Source organism: Psammomys obesus, unplaced genomic scaffold (genome assembly GCF_907164565.1).
Source record: "Psammomys obesus unplaced genomic scaffold, mPsaObe1.curated_primary_1811, whole genome shotgun sequence".
Classification (NCBI taxonomy): Eukaryota; Metazoa; Chordata; class Mammalia; order Rodentia; family Muridae; genus Psammomys; species Psammomys obesus.
The window spans coordinates 4,935,307-4,961,473 of record NW_026596149.1 but is presented as its reverse complement, the minus strand read 5'-3'; the positions used below and the strand labels follow the sequence as shown (position 1 = coordinate 4,961,473).

Below are 26,167 nucleotides of genomic sequence, written 5' to 3'. Positions count from 1 at the left end.
CAGGACCAGATGGTTTCAGTGCAAAATTCTACCAGACTTTCAAAGAATTGCTAACTCCAATTCTCTTCAAACTATTCCACAAAATAGAAACAGAAGGAACACTACCAAACTCATTCTATGAAGCCACAGTCACCTTGGTACCTAAACCTCACAAAGACCCAACAAAGAAAGAGTATTTCAGGCCAATCTCCCTTATGAACATTGATGAAAAAATACTCAACAAAATACTTGCAAATCGAATCCAAGAACACATCAAAGATATCATCCATTATGACCAAGTAGGATTCATCCCAGGTATGCAGGGGTGGTTCAATATACGGAAATGCATCAATGTGATCCACCATATTAACAAACTGAAAGAAAAAAAAATACTATATGATCATCTCCTTTGATCCAGAGAAAGCATTTGACAAAATCTAACACTCATTCATATTTAAAGTCTTGGAGAGATCAGGGATACAAGGCACATACCTAAACATAGTAAAGGCGATTTACAGAAAGCATATAGCCAATATCAAACTAAACAGAGAGAAACTTAAAGCAATCCCACTGAAATCAGGGACAAGGCAAGGCTGCTCACTCTCTCCATATCTCTTCAACATAGTGCTGGAAGTCCTTGCTAGAGCAATAAGACAGTTGAAGGAGATCAAGGGGATACCGATGGGAAAGGAAGAAACCAAAGTATCACTATTTGCAGATGATATGATAGTATACCTGAGTGATCCCAAAAAATTTTACCAGGGAACTCCTATAGCTGATAAACACCTTCAGCAAAGTGGCTGGATACAATATTAACTCAAAAAAAAAAATCAGTAGCAGGAGGGCTACTGATTTTTTTTTTTTTATCTTATGAAAGAAGAGGGAAATAGTAAGATCTGGAGAGGACAGGAACTCTACAAGGAGAGCAACAGAACCATAAAATTTGAACACAGGGGTCTTTCCAGAGACTCATACTCTAACCAAGTACCATGCATGGAAATAACCTAGAACCCTTGCACAGATGTAGCCCATAGCAGTTCAGTGTCCATGTGGGTTCCATAGTAATGGGAAGAGGGCCTGCCTCTGACATAAACTGATTGACCTGCTCTTTGATCACCTTCCCATGAAGGGGGAGCGGCAGCCTTACCAGGCCACAGAAGAAGACAATGCAGCCACTCCTGATGTGATCTGATAGACTGAGATCAGAAGGAAGGAGATGGTAACCTCATCTATCAGTGGACTTGGGGAGTGGCATGCTTGAAGAAGGGAGGGAAGGTGGGATTAGGAGGGGAGGAGTGAGGGGTTTATGGGTGGTACAAAGTGAATAAAGTGTAATTAAAAAAAATCAGTAGCCCTCCTGTATACAAAAGACAAAATGGCTGAGAAAAATTTAGGGAAAGAAAACCCTTCACAATAGCCATAAAAGACATATAGTACCTTGGTGTGACCCTAACCAAGCAAGTCAAAGACTTGTATGAAAAAAATTTCAATTCTCTGAAGAAAGAATTAGAAGAAGATATCAGAGGATGGAAAGATCTCCCATGCTCATGGCTTGGCAGGGTTAAAATAGCAAAAATGGCCATTTTACCAAAAGCAATCTACATATTCAATGCAATTCCCATCAAATTATCAACACAATTCATTACAAACTTTGAAAGAAAAATTCTCAGTTTCCTATGGAATAACAAGAAACCCAGAATTGCTAAAACAATCCTCTACAATAAAAGATCTTCTGGAGGTATCTCGATCCCTGATCTCAAGCTGTAGTATACAGCAACAGTAATAAAGACTGCATGATACTGGCATAAAAACAGAATGGTAGAAAAATGGAACCAAATAGAAGACCCAGAAATAAACCCACACACTTATGGACACCTGATCTTTGACAAAGATGCCCAAACCATACAATGGAAAAAAGACAGCATTTTCAAGAAATGGTGCTGGTCAAACTGGATGTCTACATGTAGGACAATGCAAATAGATCCATACTTATCACCCTGTACAAAACTAAAGTCCAAGTAGATCAAAGACCTCAATATAAAACCAGACACATTAAACGGCTTAGAAGAAAAAGTGGGGAAGAGCCTTGCATCCATTGGCACAGGAGACAACTTCTTGAACAGCACAGGCTCTAAGTGCAAAATCAATAAATGGGACCTCATGAAACTGAAAAGCTTACGTAAAGCAAACGACACTGTCATCATACAAAACGACTGCCTACAGATTGGGAAAGAATCTTCACCAACCCTTTTTCTGACAGAGGGCTACTATCCAGTATATATATATATCCAGAACTGAAGAAATTAAACCGCAACAAATTAAGTAATCTAATTAAAAAATAGGGTACAGAGCTAAACAGAGAATTCTCAATACAGTAATATCAAATAGCAGAGAAAAACTTAAGGAAATGTTCAATATCCTTAATCATCAGGAAAATGCAAGTCAAAATGACCCTGAGATTTCATCTTATACCCATCAGAATGGCTAAGATGAATAACTCAAGTGACAACACATTCTGGAGAGGATGTGGAAAAGGGGAGCCCTCCTCCACTGCTGGTGGGAATGTAAACTTATGCAACCATTTTGGAAATCAATCTGTTGCTTTCTCAGACAATTAGGAATAGCGCTTCCTCAAGATCCAGCCATACCACTCCTAGGTATATATTCAAAAGATGCTCAAGTATACAACAAGGACATCTGCTCAACTATATTTGTAGCAGTTTTATTTTAATAGCCAGAAGCTGGAAACAACCCAGATGCCCCTCAGTTGAGGAATGGATACAGAAATTGTGGTACATCTACACAATGGAATATTACTCAGAGATTTAAAAAAAAGAAAAAAAAAAACAAGGAAATCATGAAATTTGCAGGTAAATGGTGGGAACTTGAAAAGATCATCCTGAGTGAGTTATCCCAGAAGCAGAAAGACACAAAGGGTATATACTCACTCATAAGTGGATACTAGATATATAATGTAGGATTAAAAAAAATAAAATCTGCACACCTAAAGAAGCCAATCAAGAAGGAGGTCTCTGGCTAAAATGCTCAATCCCCATTCAGAAAGGCAAAGAGGATGGACATCGGAGAAGGGAGAAAACAGGGAACAGGACAGGAGCCTGCCACAGAGGGCTTCTGAAAGGCTCTACCCTGCAGGGTATCAAGGCAGATGCTGAGACTCATAGCCAAACTTTGGCCAGAGTACAGGGAATCTTATGAATGAAATGGAGATAGTAAGACCTGGAGAGGAGAGGAGCTCCACAAGGACAGCAACAGATCCTAAAATTCTGGGCACAGGGGTCTTTTCTGAAACTGATACTCCAGCCATGGACCACTCATAGTGATGGCCTGGAACCCCTGCATAGAGGTAGCCTATGACAGTTCAGTGTCCAAATGGACGTCATAGTAATGGGGACAGGAACTGTCTCCGACACTGACTGGCCTGCTCTTTGATCACCTCCCCCTGAGGGGGATCAGCCTTACCAGGCCACAAAAGAAGTCAATGCAGCCACTCCTGATGAGACCTGATAGACTAGAGTCAGAGGGAAGGGGAGGAGGACCTCCCTTTTCAGGGAGGGTGGGACTGGAAGGGAAGGAGGGAGGGAGGTACAGGGGGGATACAGAATAAATAAACTGTAATTAACAAAATAATGATAATTTAAAAAAACAATAAAAAAGAAGGTTAAGGCAACCAGAGTAAGCTCTATTCAAGAGCAGCTTCAGTCCATGTTCTCCAAGGGAGGTTCATGCAATGTCCCTGAAAGTAGCTCTTCAGTCTCCTGAAAGCCAGTCAACAAAACATGGAAACACAGGTGTAGTTCATCAAAGAGAAGAAGTCCCATTATTTGTTAAAGGGGCCTTTTTAGGAGAAGAATAAAATTCCAAGTTCCAAAGGACAGTGTTGTCTTTTATGTGTAAGCCTAGCTTTTGTGAAGGTGTTCTTTCTGAGCATCTGTCAAAAGTATTTGAAATTCATTCAGTCTACCATGCTGTTTAGAAAGCGGCCCATGGATATCGACAGATAGAATCAATTAACAGTAATAGAAATTTCATAGGCAAAATTCCACCACATTGGGCCGGAGCCACATTAACCTCAGTATGAGCCTGGATTTTTATCAAATATTTGGTGAATTCTCAATCCAAATATATATATGCTATTTGGAAACAGAATCTCACTTAACCATATAAAATTGGAATAGCACAGTGACCTGATTTGACAGCTAAATAAATGTGTCTATGGATGTGCTTCCAGAATTGATATAGGTATTTTTCTCAGAAGGTTTCTTCTTTCTTCTCTTGGATTACAGGTACAGCCCTTGTGGTCCAATGGGACCATGTCCACCTGCAGGATAATTACAACCTGGGAAGCTTCACTTTCCAGGCGACACTCCTCATGGATGGGCGCATCATCTTCGGATACAAAGAAGTAAGTGACAAGTTGAATATATTTCTTCCCATTGACCGTGACAACGACCCTTTCCTCTAAATATTAAAATATTACAGTCATGAACTTCAAATATTTTCTCATTCATTAATTTCCTTTATTGAATAAACCCCCTTTTAAAAACTATTTTTACCAAGCACTATGAGTTAAAATTAAGGGGAGTGTGTCTTGTTCTGTTTTGTATTCTGATATCATTGCCATTAAACCTATAAATTTATAAAATTATTGAATATTTTATAATAAGAAATAGCTAAGAAAGGATGCTTATTTTAAAGGATGCTTTCATCCTTATATAGATGTTTACATTTTTAGGTTGGAGGGGGCTGGCTTGTTGATTTCTTATTTTACTCTGATTCTGACATATTAATTGACATGGAAGTGGGTGATCTAATATTGAGAGTTCCAGGAAATTAATGCCTGTAATTTTTCTGACTAATGTTCACTAAAATCTGATAGGAAGAATTATTATAACCTTACTGACCGGCTGAACAAGAGAACTTAAATTATATATTATTTCATATTAATAGACTGACAAAGAATAAAAATTGTAGCCTTAAGCTTTGTAGAATGCTTAGACCAGAATAAAACTGCTTTTGATCTCAAACTCTGTTGACAGTATAATGACGGTTACTAGGTGAAGAATACACAAAATGTTACAAGAACTACAGATGTAATTTTTAAGGCAGTGGGAGTACAGGACTAATTCTGACATACAAATTATTAGCGGTCATTTAAACCATACGTTAACGCATAAGTAATGGGTAGTTTTAATACATGTCCATATCTTCCTTTCAATCCAAAGATTGTCTTTTCTTAAAAAAAAAAAAAAATTGCTGATTGTCAAAAGTTTGTGGATGATAAAGAATTCACTGTAGTCATCTCTTCTGAAATCTATTTACTGCCATAAAGTAAACGTTATAAAACATGTATTAAATAGAACAACATTTTTAAAGGTACCAATTATGTCAGTTATTTTCATAGTTTTGGAAAAGATTTTCCATTCAGAACTTTATTTCCTTCAGGCACTCTGCAGATGGAGACTGATAAGGGATGTGTTTTGCTCTGAATTGCTTTTGTCCAGTGTTACGTTTTAGACATCACTGCCCCCTGTATTCTTATGGAAGCTTATTCCCTGGAAGCTGGGAATTTTTTCTAAGGCTAGTTCTTAGAATAGAATAGCCTCATTCATTCCCAGATTTTTTTTTTTTTTTATCCTAAGGGATTTGCTGGAATGTCAGTGTAACATCTAGGAATGGTAGTTTTCAATAGTTTTAATTCCCACTGTTGGTTTAAATTGTTTTTGGAATGACCAGGGTCAGTCTGCTGTCTTCCCTCTTACCCACTGTCAACATTGACAAAAAAAGAGATTTGTATTCTTATTCTGGCCTCACTCTAGTTGTTATAATCAAAATTTCCATCTTTATTTACGCTGTTCTTGAGGACTGTCTCACAGTGCAGAGTTCAACCTAATTCTTCTGGTCTCTCTTTGTTCTTAGTTGGCATTTCAGAATGTTTTTCATATTTGTCCATTTTAGTCAAAGAACAATTTCTCATTGTGGTTTTCCTGCTTTGTCATGGGGACCTTTAAGCCGACAAGTAGTTCAATGTTGCCTGACTTCCCAGACTGTGTCAACATGTCTCTATCCTGTGAGTTCACAGAGGTCTTTTGCTTGTTATTATTTGTGCTTCTGTCCTTTTTAAGGAAAGCAGTTTCCCTTTGATTTCGGATAACTTTCATACATTTTTGTGTGGACAATGTATCACTAAAATGATATCGTTGAGTGCTAGAATACTTGTTTAGCATAACCAAAGTCCTAAGTCCCATCCTCAGAAACATGAAAAAACTGTTTTTGAATTTCTTTTTGTAAAAATTTCCAAAAAGGAATCCCTTTGCTGATCCAGGGAGATGGCTCAACTTGTAAAGTTCTTACTATGATAACTATGAGGACCTTAGTTCAAGTCCAAGGAATGTGTGTTAAAAAGCAAAAGGGTCTGGAGGTATATATACTTACAATTTTCAGGCTTGGGATGTGGAGGCAGATGCGTTCCTATGGCTCACTAGCCAACCAGCCTAGTCTACTTGGCAAGCTCCAGGACAGTGAGAGACCAACTCTAAAGAAATGAAGTAGATTGTCTTCCTAAAAATGATGTCTGAAGATTATCTACGACCTTCACACACATGCGCACGTATGTGCCCACACACAAGAAGTCCCTCTGCGTTTGGAGTTCCCTGCACTTCAAGAATAATATTTATGATCACAAATTATGACAGCAAAAAGAAAATATGGTGCTCTGCAGAGTTTATCATCCTTTACAAGTTCTTGCACATGTAGTTTCCAGCTGTTCAACAAGTCCTGAGAGCCGCATAGCTTCAGGGTATCATCAAAGCACCAACACAGAGGTGGGCAATGAATGCTTGCTGGTTGATTCGGAAACTGTGTTATACATGGTTATTTTGTAACAAAGTAATTGAATGAAAGAGATTAAAGTATGTGCCTAAGACATACAATTAGAGAGGATAATCTAGCAGTAAGTTTCTTTATTTGTGTTCCTAGACTCTTGATTTTTTTTGTTTCCCCGAGAAGACTATGTATAACAACTTATAAACCAACTCATTTTTGTTTTCAATAAATTCTTGTTGATATATTTGCTGTTTAATTATTCTCTACCCATTATACAAATATGACATAATCAGAAGATGTATTCCAGCTAGTGTATAAAGCCATGATTGAAACAACATACAGTATAAATCATAAAATTCTTTCCAGAATCAAGAACTGAAATTGTAAAGAGAGCAGCATCTGCTCTTTCCTGGCATGGTTTTTTTTTGTTTTATTGTTTTGGATTTTTTTGTTTTGTTTTGTTTTTCACAAGCTAAGGACAGCTTTGTTTGATTTTACTTTGTTTGGGATAAGGGAGAAGAAAAAAAAACTTCCTTACATAAGTCCACCAATAAAGAACTTGCTTGTATTGCAAGTTAAAACTCATAATGCACTTCATGCAATAAATTTCATTTCCATTGCTCAAGTGATTATATCTGGTATTTATGTTTCCCTTAGTGACCATTGGCATACCATACCAAGCTCTCAAATGACCCTCCAGTTCTGTCAAGCTTCCAAATATTCATTTCCCAAAAGCATTAATTTTTCACTGTGCTGAGTAAATAAGGAATGATCAATAAATTAGAAAATCCATTTTCACTTTCTGTAATAATCTTGCTTCTAATGAGATTGCATTAGGGAATTGTTACTGCTCTCTAAACTACAAGGGAATATGGGTTTGCTCAAAGCTCTTACCTTTCCTTCAGTAGTGTCCAGCTGTTATCTGCAGCTGTACTATTCTTAGCAGCCTAGATCCCTTCAGATGGTTCCTTCTTCTCAGGTGGTAAGTTTGTGCCATTAAACCAAAGTTTGATATCCTGTTTTGAATTACAGGTTCTTATTGTCACCTGGTTGTTTATTTTAACTAATGTCCAAACAGTTTATTTGGGGTGAAGCCAAATTAGGGAGGCAGATTATTTTTCATAATTTTTTCCTCAAATTACCACCTACTACTGCGCTGTATCTTTCAATCTTACAGTACCACTTCATCTTTTACCAACCATAGACTTATCTGATAAAGTTAACCATCTTACTAACAAACCATTTATTTCTTTTTTAAAAATTATTTATTTATTATTAATTACAGTTTATTCACTTTGTATTTCAGTTATAGCTCCCTCCCTCATCTCCTCCCAATCCCACCCTCTCCCATGCCCCTTGCCCAGTACACAGATAGGGGAGGTCCTCCTCCCCTTCCATCTGACCCTAGCTTATCAGGTCTTACCAGGACTGTCTCCATTGTCTTCCTTTGTGGTTCGCAAGGCTGCTCCCCAGTCAGGGGGAGGTGATCAAAGAGCCAGTCACTGTTTATGTCAGACACAGTCTCTGTTCCCATTACTAGGGAACCCACTTGGACACTCAGCTGCCATGGGCTATATCTGAGCAAGGGTTCTAGGTTATCTCCATGAATGGTCCTTGGTTGCAGTATCAGTCTCAGAAAAGACCACTATGTCCAGATTTTTTGTTTCTGTTGCTCTCCCTGTGGAGTGCCAGACTCCTCCAGGTCTTTCTATCTCCCCCTTCTTTCATAAGATTCCCTGCAATCCTTTTACAGCTTGTAACTCACTCCAGTGTCTGTATTCCTATGGAACTCTTTGTATCCCTCTTTTTCCTTTGATTAATCATTCATGTATCCTTGCATACTAGGTAATTTCTAATGAAATGATAGACCTTGTTTACATGATTCCAAGTGATATATTTAGAATTGTAATGTTTTGTTCCTCTAGGGAATATTTGCTTTCTTGGTTTGGCACTGAGATTTGGACAGATACTTCACTGACTTTCTCTCTCTCTCTCTCTCTCTCTCTCTCTCTCTCTCTCTGTCTCTTTCTATCTGTCTTGGGGGCAGGCATATTCAGAGTTAAGGCTGGCTTGCTGGTGATTAGCATTGACTTTAAAACAGTAATCCTTTGGTCCTTGTGGAGCTCCTGTTCTCTCCAGGTCTTACTAACTCCCCTTCTTTCACATGATTCCCTGCACTCTGCCAAAGGTTTGGTTATGAGTCTTAGTATCTGCTTTGATAAACTGCTAGGGAGAGTCTTTCAGAGGCCCTCTGCGGTAGGCTCCTGTCCTGTTACTGGTTTTCTCCTATGTCCAGTGTCCATCCCATTTGTGAGGATTGATCATCTTACCCTGGGTCTTCTTTCTTGTTTATCTTCTTTAGGTCTATAGATTTCATTATGTTTATCATATCTTATAAGGAGGAGCAGTCCTGCTAGGCCACAGAGGACTTTGCAGCCGGTCCTGAAGATACCTGATAAAACAGGGTCGGATGAAAGGGGAGGAGGTCCTCCCCAACCAGTGGACTTGGAAAGGGGCAAGGAGGAGATAAGGGAGGGAGGGTAGGATTGAGAGGAAATGAGGGAGAGGGATTGAGCTGGAATACAGACTTAATAAAATGTAACTAATAAAAAAAAATAAAACAGTAATCCTTTAACCATTTATAAAGGAGCCTGAGTGTTTATGGATGCTTTCCTTAGACACTGAAGGCACTTTTTCCTTAACTGGAGAGAGAGTCAGAAGCTCTATTATCTTCCCGGACTCTGGTCTTCCCTTTGATTAAGAGGTGTCTTCAGAAAACTTCGAGTTGGTTTTGCCGGTAGATGTTCTTCTTTGGCCTGCTACCTTTTCCAGTCATGCTTTGGGATAGCCACCTCTAGCCTTTTTGCTTTTCATATTTAGTCTGATTTTCTTGTTTGGTATTAATAGAGTACATGACACAAAACAATTTTGTTTGCCATATCTGGGAGTAGGAATCTTGTTCACTTTTAATAAAAATTTCTAAGCTTGATAAAAACCTGACCTGTTTTAAGTAGTTCCTACATGCCAGGCATTGCCTCTGTGCTTAAAGTGATAATCATCTCTTTCACAAAAAACAAACAAACAAACAACAACAACAAAAAAAAACAAGTAGCTTCTTTTGTTGATAGAAAAGAAATGTTAAATATTCAGACAGGTTGATTTATAATTATTTATAAATCAAAATTTTAATACAAGAAATACAACTCTAGACCATGATTTAAGTTCAATCCTACCTTGCCTCCCTACACATTCTAGTTTTCACTGTGACTATCTCACCTTGTGATTCACAACTGTTTGTTCTAGTTGATCCTTTCCACATTATCCCCAACCTAGAGAAATAGCAAAAGTATAAAAAGTAGTTTGCCTTTTCACAGTGTTTATCCTATGATTTACTACTTGTTTTCACTGAGAAAAACCTATATGTAAATTAAATGTCTCTTCTTAGATGGGGTAAAGTTGGAAAATCAAATCTCTATTTCTTATTCTGATGAGTAGCTAGGACCCCAAATTCCAGATCTTTTATATTATCTTCAGAAGCTATTTAGAAAGGTGGGGTTGCTTCATTACAAGTGGCATGGACTGGAATTGGGACTCTATTGATAATCTAACAAGAAAATTACTTCCTCTAGAAAGTATATGATCTCAAAAGTATAGGCCTTCAGTCTGGAATCCTTGCTGGAGATGCTGGCTCCCCATACACCTCTCATTTAGTGAGCACCTCTCTCGCCTGCTTCATCTCTCTTTACTAGAACATGGGTTAGAAAGTAAATTAAAAAACAAAGCGATTATTTGTTGTGAATTATGGACTTGATGACTTTTATCAAATTTTTATCAAATTCGTGTAAGGGATAATGATGGCCTTTGGGTTATTGTACTGCAATTAAAAGGGCACACACATGTAAGGAGCCACACCAGTATTAGATAACCCACACAGCTTAGGAGTCATCTTCTCACATCCACTTCCTTCAACAGCAAAGCTCAGAGGAGCTGCACCATGGAGAAATGTGGCTATTTATTAAGTGAAATCACTTTCAATCTACCCTCCCGTTGAAGTATTTAAAACTGATGTTCCTCATGTGGCATTAACTACTTCTTTGGTGGAGAGCAAAGTTAATAAATCGTCAAAGCCATCCAGTTGCGAGTTTCAGAAAATCCTTCAAGCAGTTAATTTTTTTTCTTTGAGGACTATTCCTCTTGTTTTAGCTGTAATGACCCTTAATGCATGGTTTTAGCCTGGAAAACTTAAGGATGAATAGTTGTTGAACTTATAAAATTTATGAGAAAAAGTCAAGAGAAGCCAAAACGAACTCAATAGTAAGACTGTAATCATTTATTTATAAAGTAAGTATCCTGGTTGATATATGAATAACAATGTTTGATCAGTATACAATACAGTATTAATTATATACATGCATATATACATATATATATGACCAATAATCTTTATAAGTGCAAATAGAAAAGTGATTTATGCATATATTTCATGTATGATATAGATATATATGTGATATAAAATATATACCCATGAGATATATTTGTGTGTGTATATATAGATACAGATAAATGTTTGGAAAGGCAGGAAAGAAGAAATACTGATGAAAAGCACATGAAGAAATGCAGATATTAGCATGGTAACCATACTACAATTCATTGATCTAAAGAAGCTAAATAACAACGAGGACCCTAGAGAGGATGCTTAATTCTCATTCAGAAGGGCAAATAGAATAGACACAGGACGAAGTTGAAGAGAAAGAACAGAATGGTAGTTTACCATAAATGTCCTGTGAAAGACTCCACTCAACAAAGGATTTAAGCAGATGCTTAGACTCACAGCCAAATTTTGGGCAGAGCACAGGGAGTCATAGCAAAGAGTGGGGGAATAGAAGGACTCAGAGCGGACAAGAACTCCATAAGAAGACCAACAGAGCCAACAAATCTAGGCCCCTGGGGGCCTGCAGAGACTGATGCACCAACCAAGGACCATGAACAAAGAAGACCTAGACTCCCTGCTCAGATGTAGCCAATAGGCAGCTCAGTCTTCCCAGGGGCTGTTGCTGACATTGACACTGTTGTCCACTTTTTGGTCACTTCCCTTTGGGGGGCGCATTGCCAGGCCACAGAGGAAGAGGATGCAAGTAGTCCTAATTAAGACATAATAGGCTGGGGTCAGATGGTAGAGGAGGAGGGCTCCCCCTTTCTGAGGAACAGGGGAGGGGAATAGGAGAGAAAGAGGGTGAGTGGGAGCAGGAGAAGACAGAGGGAACTACAATTGGAGTGTAAAATGAAGAAATTATATAAAAAAGTTAAATTTAAAAAGGAATGCTTATATAGAAAATGTTGACACAGATGATTTCTTGAACTTTGAATATATGTAGGTTGTATCTTCGCTGCTTTATTAGGATCCTATCATTCCTATATTTGGATATATGTATTCAGTTATTCACAAAGAAAAGTCGATAGTGTTTTAACTTCTGTTTCTTCGCAAACTGTAAGAAAGTGCAATTGAATAGCTCACTCTTGATTGTATTCTAATAACAACTGCTGTGGGTAAAATAATCAAAGAAAATAGCAAAATATGAAAAAACATCAATGCTATGAAGAAAATCACTTTAGCACTAAATTCTAGTTTTGTCATTGCCTCTACCTGTTTATCTTGTTTTCAGGTTGCTTATGTAAGTCTGCTAATGCTAATGTGTGTGTGTGTGTGTGTGTGTGTGTGTGTGTGTGTGTGTGTGTGTTTATTTGTGGTTTCCTTTTAACGTTTTATGATAGGAAAGGAAGGGATATCATTTCCTGGGGTATGTTTTCAACTCATATCTACTCTCTCTGCCCTGATGTTCCATAACCAAAAAGCTACTGAGTTCTTGTGGTTAAAGACTTAAGACATTCCAACTCTTCTCAAATTGTGAGAGAAGTATAGGATTTTCTTCATCTTGCTTCTCTGATTTATTCCCAGACCGTGTTTCAGCAAGATCCTTTATCTAGTTTTCTTTCCAGGTGAAATCTTCACCTCAGGAGTAGTGTCCTGAGTCAGGCTAACCAGGCCTGACTATATGGGCACCTACTTTCTTATTTTCATTTGCATGAACATTCCCCAGTTCAGGAGTAAGCAATCTTTAAATAAGAGGTTGCTCTGGTGATTTGTGATTTTTATGGTCTGTGAAGAATGTGTAAAGTGTGTTGACAACACTTAGATATCAGAACATTTCAAATTAAATAATCACATGTGTTTTTCTTAAGGCAACTAACCCCTAAAAGCTCTGGTCATAGATTTCTATCTTGTAAAATAGAGGAAAATGTGCACACTATATTTTTCTCTTCATAATGTCTTCTTTCTTCCCCTGGTCCACGTTAAGTTGTGTAAATAAAGACACAATCTCACCTTCATTAAAGAGGTTGATTTTATTTATCAGCTTCGCTGGGTTATGTGTTTTCACATTTTCAACAGAATATGTATACTGGCTTGGGATGTTGCGTGTTTATCTGTTTGGTTGGCTTGGTTCTGTTTGGTGGCTTGCTGTTAGATAACCCAGGCCAAACATACACCCATTCTTTCACTGCGCAAGCCTCCCTAGTGCTGGAATGCAGGCATATTCCACTATACTATGCTACAAATCCATCTTTAAATTATAAGTCATTTTGCTTTCACATGGTCAAGTTTATTAATGATCTCAATAAGTATAAGGTAAAATGAATTAAAATATTTGAGCAGATCATTAACAATATTCGAGAAACCAGACCGATTTTAATATTCAACTTAAGAGTGATTTTTTTTCTCTTCAAATATAGTTGCAGACAACTTTGTGTAAATTTTTTTTTACTTTATGTATTATTTTGTTAATAGAAAAGGGAGTTTGAAGGTGTGTGTGAGTGTGTCTGTGTTAGATTTCCTATTGAATAAAAGATAAAATCATTCTGTCATTCTAGGAAGATGAGATAGAAAATTAAAGGTCCATATACATAAAATGTTGAAATAGAAAAGTTCAGGTTTCTTGTGGGCCTTTTTGTTGTTGTTTCTAATATTAAATGACTAGACACCCTATTGCTGATTAGCAAATGGACAAGATTGAGTTTCCAGCAACTCTTTCCAGCTCTGATAGTCACCCTTCAGAACACACACTCTACAGTTCAGCTCTGGCTGAGATACTGTGCAGCCCATTAGACAGATAGCAGCATCCATTATGGAAACAAATGAATCTATTAAGTGAGCCTTGCTGGACAGAACAAAGAACAAGAAAAATAAAATTCCATGACCTCTGATTCTAGAAGCCTGTGTTATCTCCTCAATTCTGAGACCTTTGATAAAAGCTCAGGTTGTGAGGACAGAGTGGGGCTTTTGTGTCCAGAAGAATGACATTATAATGTGGAAAATAAAACAGATTTTGTATTTGAATCATTTTCCTAAGGCCAGGATATTCTGTCCCAGAATTGCTCACTCCTAAGTTTCCTGTTGTAATTCTGTCTGGATTCGGCCATTCCTGTTTCTCTTTTTAACTTGTCCCAAAAGAAAACCTTGTATCAAATAATAAACCCTTTGTAATTTGTCAAATGGTGAAAGTAATTAAATCTATTGAAAAGAAAGAGGATTTATGAATGCTTGGATGAGCCAAAATGGATACCTTATTGAATGGCAATAAGGCTTCCTTTCTGTCTATTGTATGGAATTATGTCCTCACAAAACCGATTCTCAGGAATTTGCACTTCACATCACACAAAGGCCCATCTCCAATTCAGTTAATCTCAATCATTAAATAACAACTGTTAGAGATTCATGAAGAGAGTGGAGACATATTTTTGAGAAAAAATACTTCAGGTTAAGATTTCATAGTATCTTGCTGCCACCCAAATGTGACTGGCCCAGGAGATACTCTGAGGATCATTAAAAGTTTGTATATACAAAGGGTTAAGAATACAGCTTTTCTTTCTGTGATGACTAAAGATGCTGAGCATTTCTTTAAGTGTTTCTCTGTCATTCGATATTCCTCTATTGAGAATTCTCTATTTAGCTCTGTACCCCATTTTAAAATTGGATTACTTGATTTGTTGCTGTTTAACTTCTTGAGTTCTTTATATATACTGGATATTAACCCTCTGTCAGATAGAAGGTTGTTGAAGATCCTTTACCAATCTATAGGCTGATGACAGTTCCTATGTTCTGATGACAGTGTCCTTTGCTTTACAGAAGCTTTTCGGTTTCATGAGGTCTCATTTATTGATTGTTGATCTTTGAGCCTGCGCTTTGGTGTTCTGTTCAGTAAGTTGTCTCCTGTGCCAATGAGTTCAAGGCTCTTCTCCATTTTTTTTCTTCTAACAGGTTTAGTGTGTGGTTTTATGTTAGAGTCTTTGCACAACATCCTTAATCTTCAGGGAAATGTAAATCAAAACGACCCTGAGATTCCACCTCACACCCACGAGAATGGCTAAGATCAAAAACTCAAGTGACCAAACATGCTGAAGAGGATGTGGAGAAAAGGGAACCCTCCTCCATTGCTGGTGGGAATGTAAACTTATACAACCACTTTTGGAAATCAATCTGGCGCTTTCTCCAACAATTAGGAATAGTGCTACCTCAAGACCCAGCTATACCACTCCTAGGCATATACCCAAAATTTTCTCAAGTACACAAGGACATTTGTTCAACCATGTTTGTAGCAGGTTTATTCGTAATAGCCAGAAGCTAGAAACAACCTAGATGTTCCTCAGTTGAGGAATGGATGGTGTACCAAAATGTACCAAAAATGGTGGTACATTTATACAATGGAATACTACTCAGCAACTAAAAACAAGGAAATCATGAAATTTGCAGGCAAATGGTGGGAACTAGAAAAGTTCATCCTGGGTGAGGTATCCTAGAAGCAGAAAGACACACATGGAACATACTCACTTATTAGTGGCTATTAGACATATAATATAGGATAAACACACTAAAATCTGTACACCTAAGGAAGCTAAGCAAGAAGGAGGACCCTGAGTAAGATGATAAATCCTCACTCAGAAAGGTAAACCGGATAGACATAGGAAGAGGGAGAAAAGAGGGAACAGAACAGGAGCCTACCACAGAGGGCCTCTGAAAGAATCTACCCAGCAAGGTATCAAAGTAGATGCTGAGATTCATAACCAAACTTTGGGCAGAGTACAGGGAATTTTATGAAAAAAGCAGTAGATAGAAAGACCTGGAGGAACAGGAGCTCTACAAGGAGAACAACAGAACCAAGAACTATGGGCACAGGGGTCTTTTCTGAGACTGATACTCCAAACAAGGACCATTCATGGATATAACCTAGAACCCCTGCACAGATGTAGCCCATGGCAGCTCAGTGTCTAAATTGGGGAACTTAGTGTCTAGTAAGGGGAACAGGGGCTGTCTCTGACATGAACTCAGTGGCTGGCTCTTTGATCACCTCTCCCTGAGGTGGAGAGCAGCCTTAACAGGCCATGGAGGAAGACAATGCAGCCAGTCCTGGTGAGACCTGATAGGCTAGGATCAGATGAAAAGGGAAGAGGACCTCCCCTATCAGTGGACTGGGGAAGGGGCATGGGAGGAGAAGAGGGATGGAGGGAGGGTCTGGGAGGGAATAAGGGAAGGGGCTACAGCTGGGATACAAAGTGAATAAATTGTAATAAAAATAATAAAAATAAAAAATAATACAACTTTCCTTACATTTTCAAATAATTTCAGAATTTTGGAAAATTATTTTGTTGTGGTTTACTGACTTAGAGAGTTGATATTTTAGGTGTAGGTTGCAGAATATCATGACAATAAGACATTTACTTTAAAATGTGTACAATAATAAACAGTTACACACACACACATACCCCATCTGAGTGTGTTCACCAATTTTATATCGGTAAAATAACGAGGAAACCTACACCCTATTTTTTTTGCTGTCAATGAGCTCAACCATATTCTTTGACAATAGTCAACGCCATTGTCTTTGGAATTTAGAAGTGAAAAAAACACCCCAAGAAGAAAAAGAAATGAGGCTAAGGGAATACTGGCCAGATAGACACAGATTTATGTCAGTATGAAACACTTGAAAAAGACTGCATAGTTTCACCTTTTCTTCATTCATCTCTGAAGCTATTAGATATTTAATTCAATTGGCAAAGGCAGCTTTTCAAAACCTGGGCAGTAATTACTTTATCAAAAGGTTTGGTGACTTCTAGGAAAATGTAGAAAATTGAAAGCTCCATTACCTTTTTTTTTTTTTTTTTTTTTTTTTAGTGTCTAATCAAGACAAAGCATCAGAAGGCAATGACTCTTAGCATCTTACTCTTGGAACCTGTGACACCCTAAAGGAGATCACAGAACGTCATTGGCAGTGCCATAAACTGACTGTCCCTTGCCCATTTCTCTCCATCTCCTCCACCCCCATACCTATTTTTCCTGCTCTTTATAGCTGCCAGTGTTTTCTGCAGAAGGCACCCTTCTTATATGCTGTGGCGTGACCACCTCCCTGAATCTGAACAGCATACATACCTCATGAAACACAAAACTCTGGATTTCTTGCCATTAACATCAAACTCCTGGTGCCAATGTTAATCTCACGTCTGTCAGTCCCCTTGTGAAGTCTGTCATGACAGTGGCATGGATACCATTCATCAAGGACTCATTTTATGACAACCCTAACCTAGTGTGGGCCAGCCATCATTTGTTCTCTTAGACAACTGTGATGACCTCATAATGAGCTTTTTTGTCTGCTTTTGTCCTGGACAGTCTTTGATTTCCATAACAGGCACTGTGCTTCCATTTCAGTTTACAAATGTGAAGAAATTTTCTCCTGTGTAAAGCTCTCCAAATTTTCTCATCTCTATTTTTGTTTTTGCAGTTGGACTGGTTTAGGGAGGTGGGTTTTGTTTGGTTCTGCTTTGCTTTATTTCAAGGTCATTTTATGTCATCCAAGCTAGTCTTGAACTCTCACACCTCCTACCTTTACCTCTCTAAGGCAGGAATTACAAATATACACCACCATGTCAGGCTAAATGTTCCTGAACTTTTTGAAATATAACCTATTGCCAAAGCCATAGTTTCCAAGGGACAAGTATCCCCTTGTGTTTACCCCTCTCAGGTGCCCACCCCTGCTTCCTTTCTCTACAACAGCAGTAAAGGTAACCCTTTATTAACCAAAAACATCAAAACCAACTCACTCAAGCCCTTTACATTTGCTGGACTCTCTACAACGAACTGTTCCACATGCCAGGCTCTTTTCTTTCCTTTAATTTTTGATCTTATTACCGACAACTTCTTCAAATCTCCTCCTTGTTGGAGAAAGGTTGGGCCACGCTCATCTTAAATGTGTCATTATATCTTATTCCTTGTATGTCAGCTGGAAGAGTGACCAGCAGCTGGCTAGTCAAGGATAAACTTTTCTGGGAAACAAACAAACAAACCTTCTTGTATCTTACGTACATCATAAATGAACACTATAATGTTTCCAGACAGTAATAAGGACCAAGAAAGGAACTAAAATGTCTACTACCGCCTTTTGCTTCGTGTTTGCCCCATAGTTAGAGTAAGAAGCTGATACAAAGTCAGAAAGCAAAGAATATGGATAGAAGACTTGATTTGAGTATAATTAATCTACCACAGGCAAAGGTATTGAAGGAGAAGGTAGACCTGGAGACAAAGATATAAAGGAAGAAAGTACAAAAAAAGGAAAGAGGAGGAGAAAACAAATTTAAAATGAAAGAAGCTTTGGAATTGGAAGAGATTGGCAAAAATTAAAAAGAAAAAAAATTGAAGTGTATAACCTGGAGATAAATTGCTGAAAAATGCAGGAGCTAAGACACATGAGCCAGCAAACATGTTCTGCTGTTTATGCACAATATATGTTACAATGAAGCCGCTCGCTCAGTTCATGGTAATGTAAGTTTCATACTGAAAACTGGAGAGGAATTAAGTGTGTGAACACCTCAGAATTGTCTGCTAATGCATCCCTTTACTCAGCTTTAGGGGATGGAAACAGATGACCAATGCCATGAATGAAGCTTTAACATTTATTCTAAACTCTTTTTTAAAATGTAGTTTTGTAGGGAGGTGTTACTAGTATGCTTTTCCATCTTTTTTGTTTCTTCAGTAACTTCTGTGTCTATCTTAAATACCAGTAGCATTATGTTGGAACTTCATCACCTGAAGTATAACATGGGGTACTAATATAACTCATATGTTGGTCAACTTTTTGTCACTAAAACAAGACACCTAACATGATTAACCTACAAAGAAAAATGGGTTATTTTGACTCCTTGTTTTAGAGATTATATTTTTGAGATTGTTTTCTGTAGTCCCAGATGCCTTCAAACTCATAACCTCCAAATAAACTTTAACTTCTAAGCCTCTTGCCTCCACCTCCCCAGTGCTGGATTACAGGCATGAGCTACTATGGCCTTTATTTGTGCTAAGGACTGAACCTTGGAAGGGCTCCATGCATGCTAGGTAATCACTTAAGCAGTTACCTATGTCCTCAGTCCCATATTACTCGTTCTGTTCCAGAATTATATAAAATCTTTGCCTTGGATTTCTGAAGTAGAAATATGGCAGTGCTGGGGAACCCATGGCAGAGCCAAACAGCTCCTTATTAGCCATATAGTAAAAGGAAAGAAATATGTCACAGTCTCCTCAAACTGCAAGCCACAGTTACCTAACAGTATCACATTAGGCTTTATCACTTCTCAGTGTTATTTCCCGATAGTACTACCCTGGTCCCCAGCCTGTGACACATAGTCCTTTAGGGGACACATAACATCCAAACTGTAGAAATGCCCACAAAAAAGGGAAGTGATATGTTAACACCGAGCACTTAGATATCCAAGTCAGAAAATAAAATATATAAATATATATTATATGTATTATATTTTATAGAAATATAAAAATAAAATACATCACTTTATTTCGCTATAAGTGGGGAATGCTGCTGCAAAATTTCCAGCTCTCGACCATCACATAAAGGATGGAAGAATATGACTAAAACACATATAAACAGGGGAAATGTCATTTCCAGTCATGATTTCCAAATGATTCCACGAAGTTCAGAAATATATTACCTGTCAAGATCAACAAAATAGCATTTTACAATTTCAGGATGTCATGGGGACAAGTAAGAAAACTGTCTCCATTGTATCTTTCCTCCAATTCAGCTTCCTTTCTTCATATTGTTATGCTATTGACTATGGCTAATACAGTAACATCAGATCAAACATTCTTAAAACAAAACAGAACAGAACATAGGACCATTATAGGACCATTTATAAATAGAAGTTTTTAAAACTCCATAAAATTATGTATGAAAGCAAACCATAAAAGAAGAATTCCTGTTAAGGAAATTATAGCCAAAGCTAGTGCCTTGGTTTGCTTGTGTGTGTGATAATTCCATAGCTCCTAACATCAATTATATTTCCAAGAATTTATTTCTATCATGATCAAATTGTCAAACATATGACTAGAGGATACCTTGTTACTTTATCTCATAGGTAGCAAGAACCTGATGTGATTTGAGACATTGTCATCTACTTTGTGAGATTTTCCGTGTTTGTTCTCTAGCCTCTCGTCTCTGTTATTTGATTTTATTCATTGAGCATGAACACTTCTCCCTGAGTGCCGTTCTTATCTAATACACAGAAATCTGTTGTTCTTTTCTAGATCCCTGTCTTGGTCACACAGATAAGTTCCACCAACCATCCAGTGAAAGTCGGATTGTCTGATGCATTTGTCGTTGTCCACAGGATCCAGCAAATCCCCAGTAGGTAGAAGAAGAGTAATTAAAAATTGATCTTCTATGAGGGTCAGTTCTAAGGATATTGACCTCAAACAGGTGAACTGCAGAAGCTAACTGCTGCTTGTTAATTCTATTATGTGATTTACGTTAATGACTCATGTTGGGTTTGTCCAACTACATTACTTCTGAATTGATAAACTTGGGGGAAGAGAAAAAACAACGCCTATCCAAGGACATTTGACTGTGGCTGTTTTGATGCTCTTTGGCATATATGCTCAGTTAGGCAGAAAGCAGGTGGCTCCGTGACTTGATTGGGTAAAGCACCATCTCATAAGCAGGCAGAGAGGTCTCTAATAACAACAATAAAGACAAAATGCTTATAAACAGTGACAAATCATTTAGTTGATAGCCCTAAAACTTTTCATGCTTATTAATTTTAAATAATTTTATGAGGAAAAAAAGGTTATGTCATTTTATATTTGACACATTTGATCAAACCAGGGAATTTAAGCTAATAAAAATGTAGATGTAACTGTATCTACCAAGGAAGACTTGTCTCTCGCTTTTGTTTATATTATTTTTGTTGATGTTTGTAATTTGTAGAGTTAAAAAAAAACATTCATCATTTGCCTAGTTGCTCATGGATTCTGAAGAGCATAATGTTGCTGTGACTTTACTTAGAAGGAGAGCATGTGCTTAGCATGTGCCAAGGGCCCTGCATTTGTCACAGAATCAAAGGAAGAAAGAGAAGAGAATGTTCAAGTACTGGCTGTATTCTGTGAGGTTCTGGCCACCTTCTGACTGTTTTAAGCATCCTCTACTTTACTGCCAAAGTAATCCTGACAAATCCTTCAGGGTGCTAATCCTGAGTGTTTGTTTGCTCCCTTAAATATATTTACTTAAACCAATACATTTAGAGAGTGGATCATGTACTTTCCCATTTTCAAGTTCTTCCTTTATTTCATTAGGGGTAGACAGTCTATCACATACCTAAACTGCTTGGGATGGATTTGAGATGATTCTGTTTGATTATGTCATCTCTCAATTGCAAGAAGTAAATGAAGCTTTCCAAAGCAAGGGTGTGGCTGCTGACTGCCAAGGGCTCTCTTGGCATAGGATGGCGTTTATGATAAGTGACAGTTCTACTTGGTGAAGAACATTTGTACCCTCCATCGGGTTTCTCCTTGTTATCACAGAGATTGCAATAGGTAATAGTCAAGGAAATGTTTAAATCAAGGGAGATTTTTCAGAAACTTAATTGTGCTGAGAACAAAGCAAAGATACATTAGTGTGTGTGAGGCTGCATAGAGGCCGCCTGACAGAACTCTTAAGAGGCAAAGCCCAGGAGAGCCAAGGTCAGCTTCTGTTTGAGGAGGAACGTTCCAACATTTTTCTTTTCAGGGGAGTTTAATCAGGCATGACTTGAGTCAGTTATTCAACAAGAAATAAAAGGAAATGCAGGCTTTGGTTTATTTGGGGTTTTTTTCCTTCCATTTGTGGAAGATGGTGTACATGCCACTTGCTCAAAACACACTTTATCCCTTGCTTCTGTTCTGAGACATGTTTTATAGACACTAAACCCACCAAAGAACAAAATAAATTTTGTGTTCTGTAAAATGCATGGTTGGAATCGCATCCACAGCTCTTGCTGACCTTACTATTCACTCTCCAGAAAAAAAAAAAAAAATTAGCCAAGAAGAAATGGAGCAATCAAAAACGAGGAAATCATGAAATTTGCAAGCAAATGGTGGGATCTAGAAAAGATCATTCTGAGTGAGGTATCCCAGAAGGAGAAAGACACACATGGTATATACTCACTTTTTTAGACCTATAAAATATGATAAACATAATGAAATCTATACACCTAAAGAAGATAAACAAGAAAGAGGACCCAGGGTAAGATGATCAATCCTCACTTTGAAAGACAAATGGGATGTGCATTGGATGTAGGAGAAAACAAGTAACAGGACAGGAGCCTACTGCAGAGGGCCTCTGAAAGACTCTGCCTAGCAGTGTATCAAAGCAGATACTAACACTCATAACCAAACCTTCAGCAGAGTGCAGGGAATCATATGAAAGAAGGGGAGTTAGTATGACATGGAAAGAGGAGCTCCACAAGGACCAAATATATCTGGGCACAAGGATCTTTTCTGAGACTGACACTCCACCAAGGACCATGTATGGATATAACCTAGAACCTCTGCTCGGAGGAAGCCTGTGGTAGCTCAGTAACCAATTGGTTTCCCTAGTAAGGGAAGCAGGGACTATTTCTGACAGGAACTCAATGGCAGGCTTTTTGACCTCCCCACCCTCCAAGGGAGGAGCAGTCCTGCTAGACCACAGAGGAGGACTTTGCAGCCAGTCCTGAAAATACCTGATAAAACAGGCGTCAGATGAAAGGGGAGGAGGTCCTCCCCAATCAGTGGACTTGGAAAGGGGCAGAGAGGAGATGAGGGAGGGAGGGTTTGGGAGGGAATGAGTGAGCAGGATACAGCTGGGATACAGAGTTAATAAAATGTAACTAATAATAAAAAAAAGAAAAAAAGAAAAAAGAAATGGAGTCTCTAATGCTCCCGTCCTGATGATGAATCCATACTGAAAGAAGACAGCTGGAACTGATGTGATCTACTTCAAAATCATCCCAGCAGCAATAAAATGTTAACCTCTTTAAGAATTTGCTCCCAAGTTATAGAGTACACCAGTGTATCTCATGGGCGCCTGTAAGAAGGAACACATACTTCCATTTAACGATCAACTTAAAGAGAAAAATATAGACCTTTTACTATGAGAATATAGAATAACCCATATAATTGAATTTTGTTACCTCTTTTCTCACTGAGTTTATTTTGAAAGTAATGATTACTATATATGAAGTAAGGGATAGCTTCTTTCATTCAATAATTACGTTAACTTTCTCTTTAGTGATTGGTTGTAGATGTTGCTTCTCATATTAACACTTGCCAATAACATTTGTTTGCTTCTCTCTCCTCCAACTTAGTACTGTGAATTTCAGTTTTAACTTCTGGGTGCTGATCTTCATCCAGCCTTACTGCCTCTCTGCCCTCTGAGCTCAACAAAGAATGCATTTCCTGAGCAGAAGTAGAATATTCACAGTGCTATGTGGGTTTTTGAAAAACAAAACAAAAACAAAGGAACTTAAAACTGTGTAACTTAATAATGAAAAAGTTATTTTAACACACAAACAAAATTTTAGCAAAAGAAACTTAGCTGCACAGATGCTGAGCTAACCTAAAGTTTTCTACCACAAGTCATGAGATGGACAGTTTACAAATCCCCTTGAATAGTTCAAACTATGCTTCTCACCAACAAAGTTATGTGGTAGTTTCATGACATAAACTCTTTCTCGTCAGCAATTCCTATGCCAAATGTGTTGGCCTTGCTCAAGCTACACTGTGACTTTGCTCTGTCACTATACTGCACTGCTCAATAAAGACACTGGGTCGTGTTCAGAAAAAAAAAAGCTTTAATAATTCGTATAGCAAAATGTCTCAAAGTTCCTAACTTGTGTTTGAACTCTGGAAGACATTGGCACAAGTTTTGACACAGGTTCACTGTTTTCCCAAGTTTGTAAACATAAGATCATTTCCAAGGATTTAGTCAAGATTACTAAGAATGAGACTAAAACAACCTTAGTAAGCATAAACAGAGTTTTGTTTATTTAATATTAAAAATAGCTTTAGCTTTATAACAGCACACTGATCAAAAATGTTTTCTGTTTCGTTCATCAGGTTCTGGACTATCTAAATGTGACAAACATACACTTCTACTGTGGCTGCTTAACCATAGGCACTGAATTTTAAATTATAATTAATTAATCTTAATCACTTATGAATTAAATATGATTAATGTTGAATGTTCAAGTATAGGTGTACTTGTTCAAAAGTAAATTTTGATAATAATAATTTAATAATTATAATTTTAATAATATTAATTTATACTTTTCATTTGCTAGAAGGGAAAATCATTGTAATTTAACAGTTGTAACTTCTAATGTAATATTAAAATCATTAAAACACAAATTATAATTTAATTTTTTCTTCTAAATTATTTCAAAGAACACATTTCAAGTGCTTCCAGAAGAGCCTAGTTTATTATATCAGAGTCATCAGTCTTTGCATTCATTTAGGCCAGATGAGTCTATAAATCTCCAGTGAATGGTGTAAGCTGATCTCTATTCTGTCCAAGTGCAAAGCCCTTCAAAATTATTCATTCTGCCGAATGTAAAATTGCTTCCCTTTGCAACACCATTTCATTAGCTACTTTGATTCTCAGGACTTCAGTAGCTTACCAAACGCTCAATGAAAAGATAAATACAAAAGCAAGCTCTCTTTTATAAAATACCCTCTTACTAAAGGGCATTGTGCAAAATGATATTTTATTTAAATTCATACATTATTGATGTTCTTTCTTTGGTTGGTATTGATGAGTTTTTTGAAATGTCTTTAGGTGGTGGTGGTGTTTCTGTGTGAGAGAGAAAGAGAGAGAGCACCACACGTGTGTGTGTGTGTGTGTGTCTGTGTGTGTCTGTGTGTGTGTGTGTCTGTGTGTCTGTGTGTGTGTGTGTAGGCTCCTGGTGAGGATCACCTGACACCTCTTTGTGGCTGACTGTGACACTGCAGATGCTCAAAGAACTGTATGGTTCCTTGAAGCCCATACCATTGACTATACAACTAAATGGCCCATTCTGTGTCTGTGTGTGTGTTTCAGTCTGTGTCTACGGCAGGAAAGTGAGCTAGTGGCACATCCCTGTGTGCCTATTCAGAGACCAGAACAGAGATCCTGTGTGTCTTCCTTTGTCACTCTCTGCCTTATTTCCTTGAAGGAGAGTCTGTCACTGAACCAGAAGTTTTGCACTTCCTACAGGCTTGTTAGCCAGCAGCTCAGGGATTTGCCTGTGTGCACACTCCCTGCAAAGGCTGGCTAGCAGCCTTGTCCAGCCTTTCCTGAGTGGTGAGGATTCAAACGTATCATTTGTGAATTGAGCAAGTGCTCATGCACTAACCAATCCCCCAACCCACTGAGGTGAAAAAAACTAATAATAATAATAAAAAATAAAACTCAGGAGTCTTTGGAGATTAGAAACCACTGATTTATAAAATTTAACACATTTGAGAATTTTTCTTGGGATGCTATGAGCAGGAATGCTCTCCCTCAGGAACTGTGGTTAAGTTATTTCATTTAAATTTTGTGCATTCATTGACTTTTCATAAGTGCCCACTTATGTCAAGAAAAACCAAGCTTCTATTTATTTAAATTGTTTCTTGATTTATTCAAAGTAGCCAATTTATGTTGTGTCTAATATAAAATCCTAAGCACCACAGAAAGAACTTTAACACAAGATTAATATGCAAGACATTTGAGCATTCATTTGTTCAGTGAGCACTTGCGAGGAGGCCCATTAGGACAGGAGTAATTGAGGTAAGTGAGCCCCAGTCAGCGTAAAGTGCTTTTATAGCACTCAACCAGTGAACGATGAGCTCGTCTTCGCAGACCCTTTCCAGTAGTCGTCTTACTCCATAAAGCGTGGCACGTGCTCAGGACAGTCTTCAAAGCCAGTCGTTTGCTGAAATTTGATAACCAATGAGAACTGAGTTTGTTTTTTTTTTTTTAAT

At 37.8% G+C, this 26,167-nt stretch overlaps 1 protein-coding gene across 1 annotated transcript in view; it reads left to right on the top strand.

Annotated features, from left to right (window-relative positions):
* Positions 1-26,167, top strand: part of Plxdc2 (plexin domain containing 2) — a 436,538-nt gene that overhangs the window by 304,037 nt on the left and 106,334 nt on the right. Inside the window, exons 6-7 of the mRNA XM_055593812.1 lie at positions 4,284-4,402; positions 20,459-20,558. Of these exons, the coding sequence (XP_055449787.1) occupies positions 4,284-4,402; positions 20,459-20,558 (219 nt within the window). The remainder of the gene's footprint in view (positions 1-4,283; positions 4,403-20,458; positions 20,559-26,167) is intronic.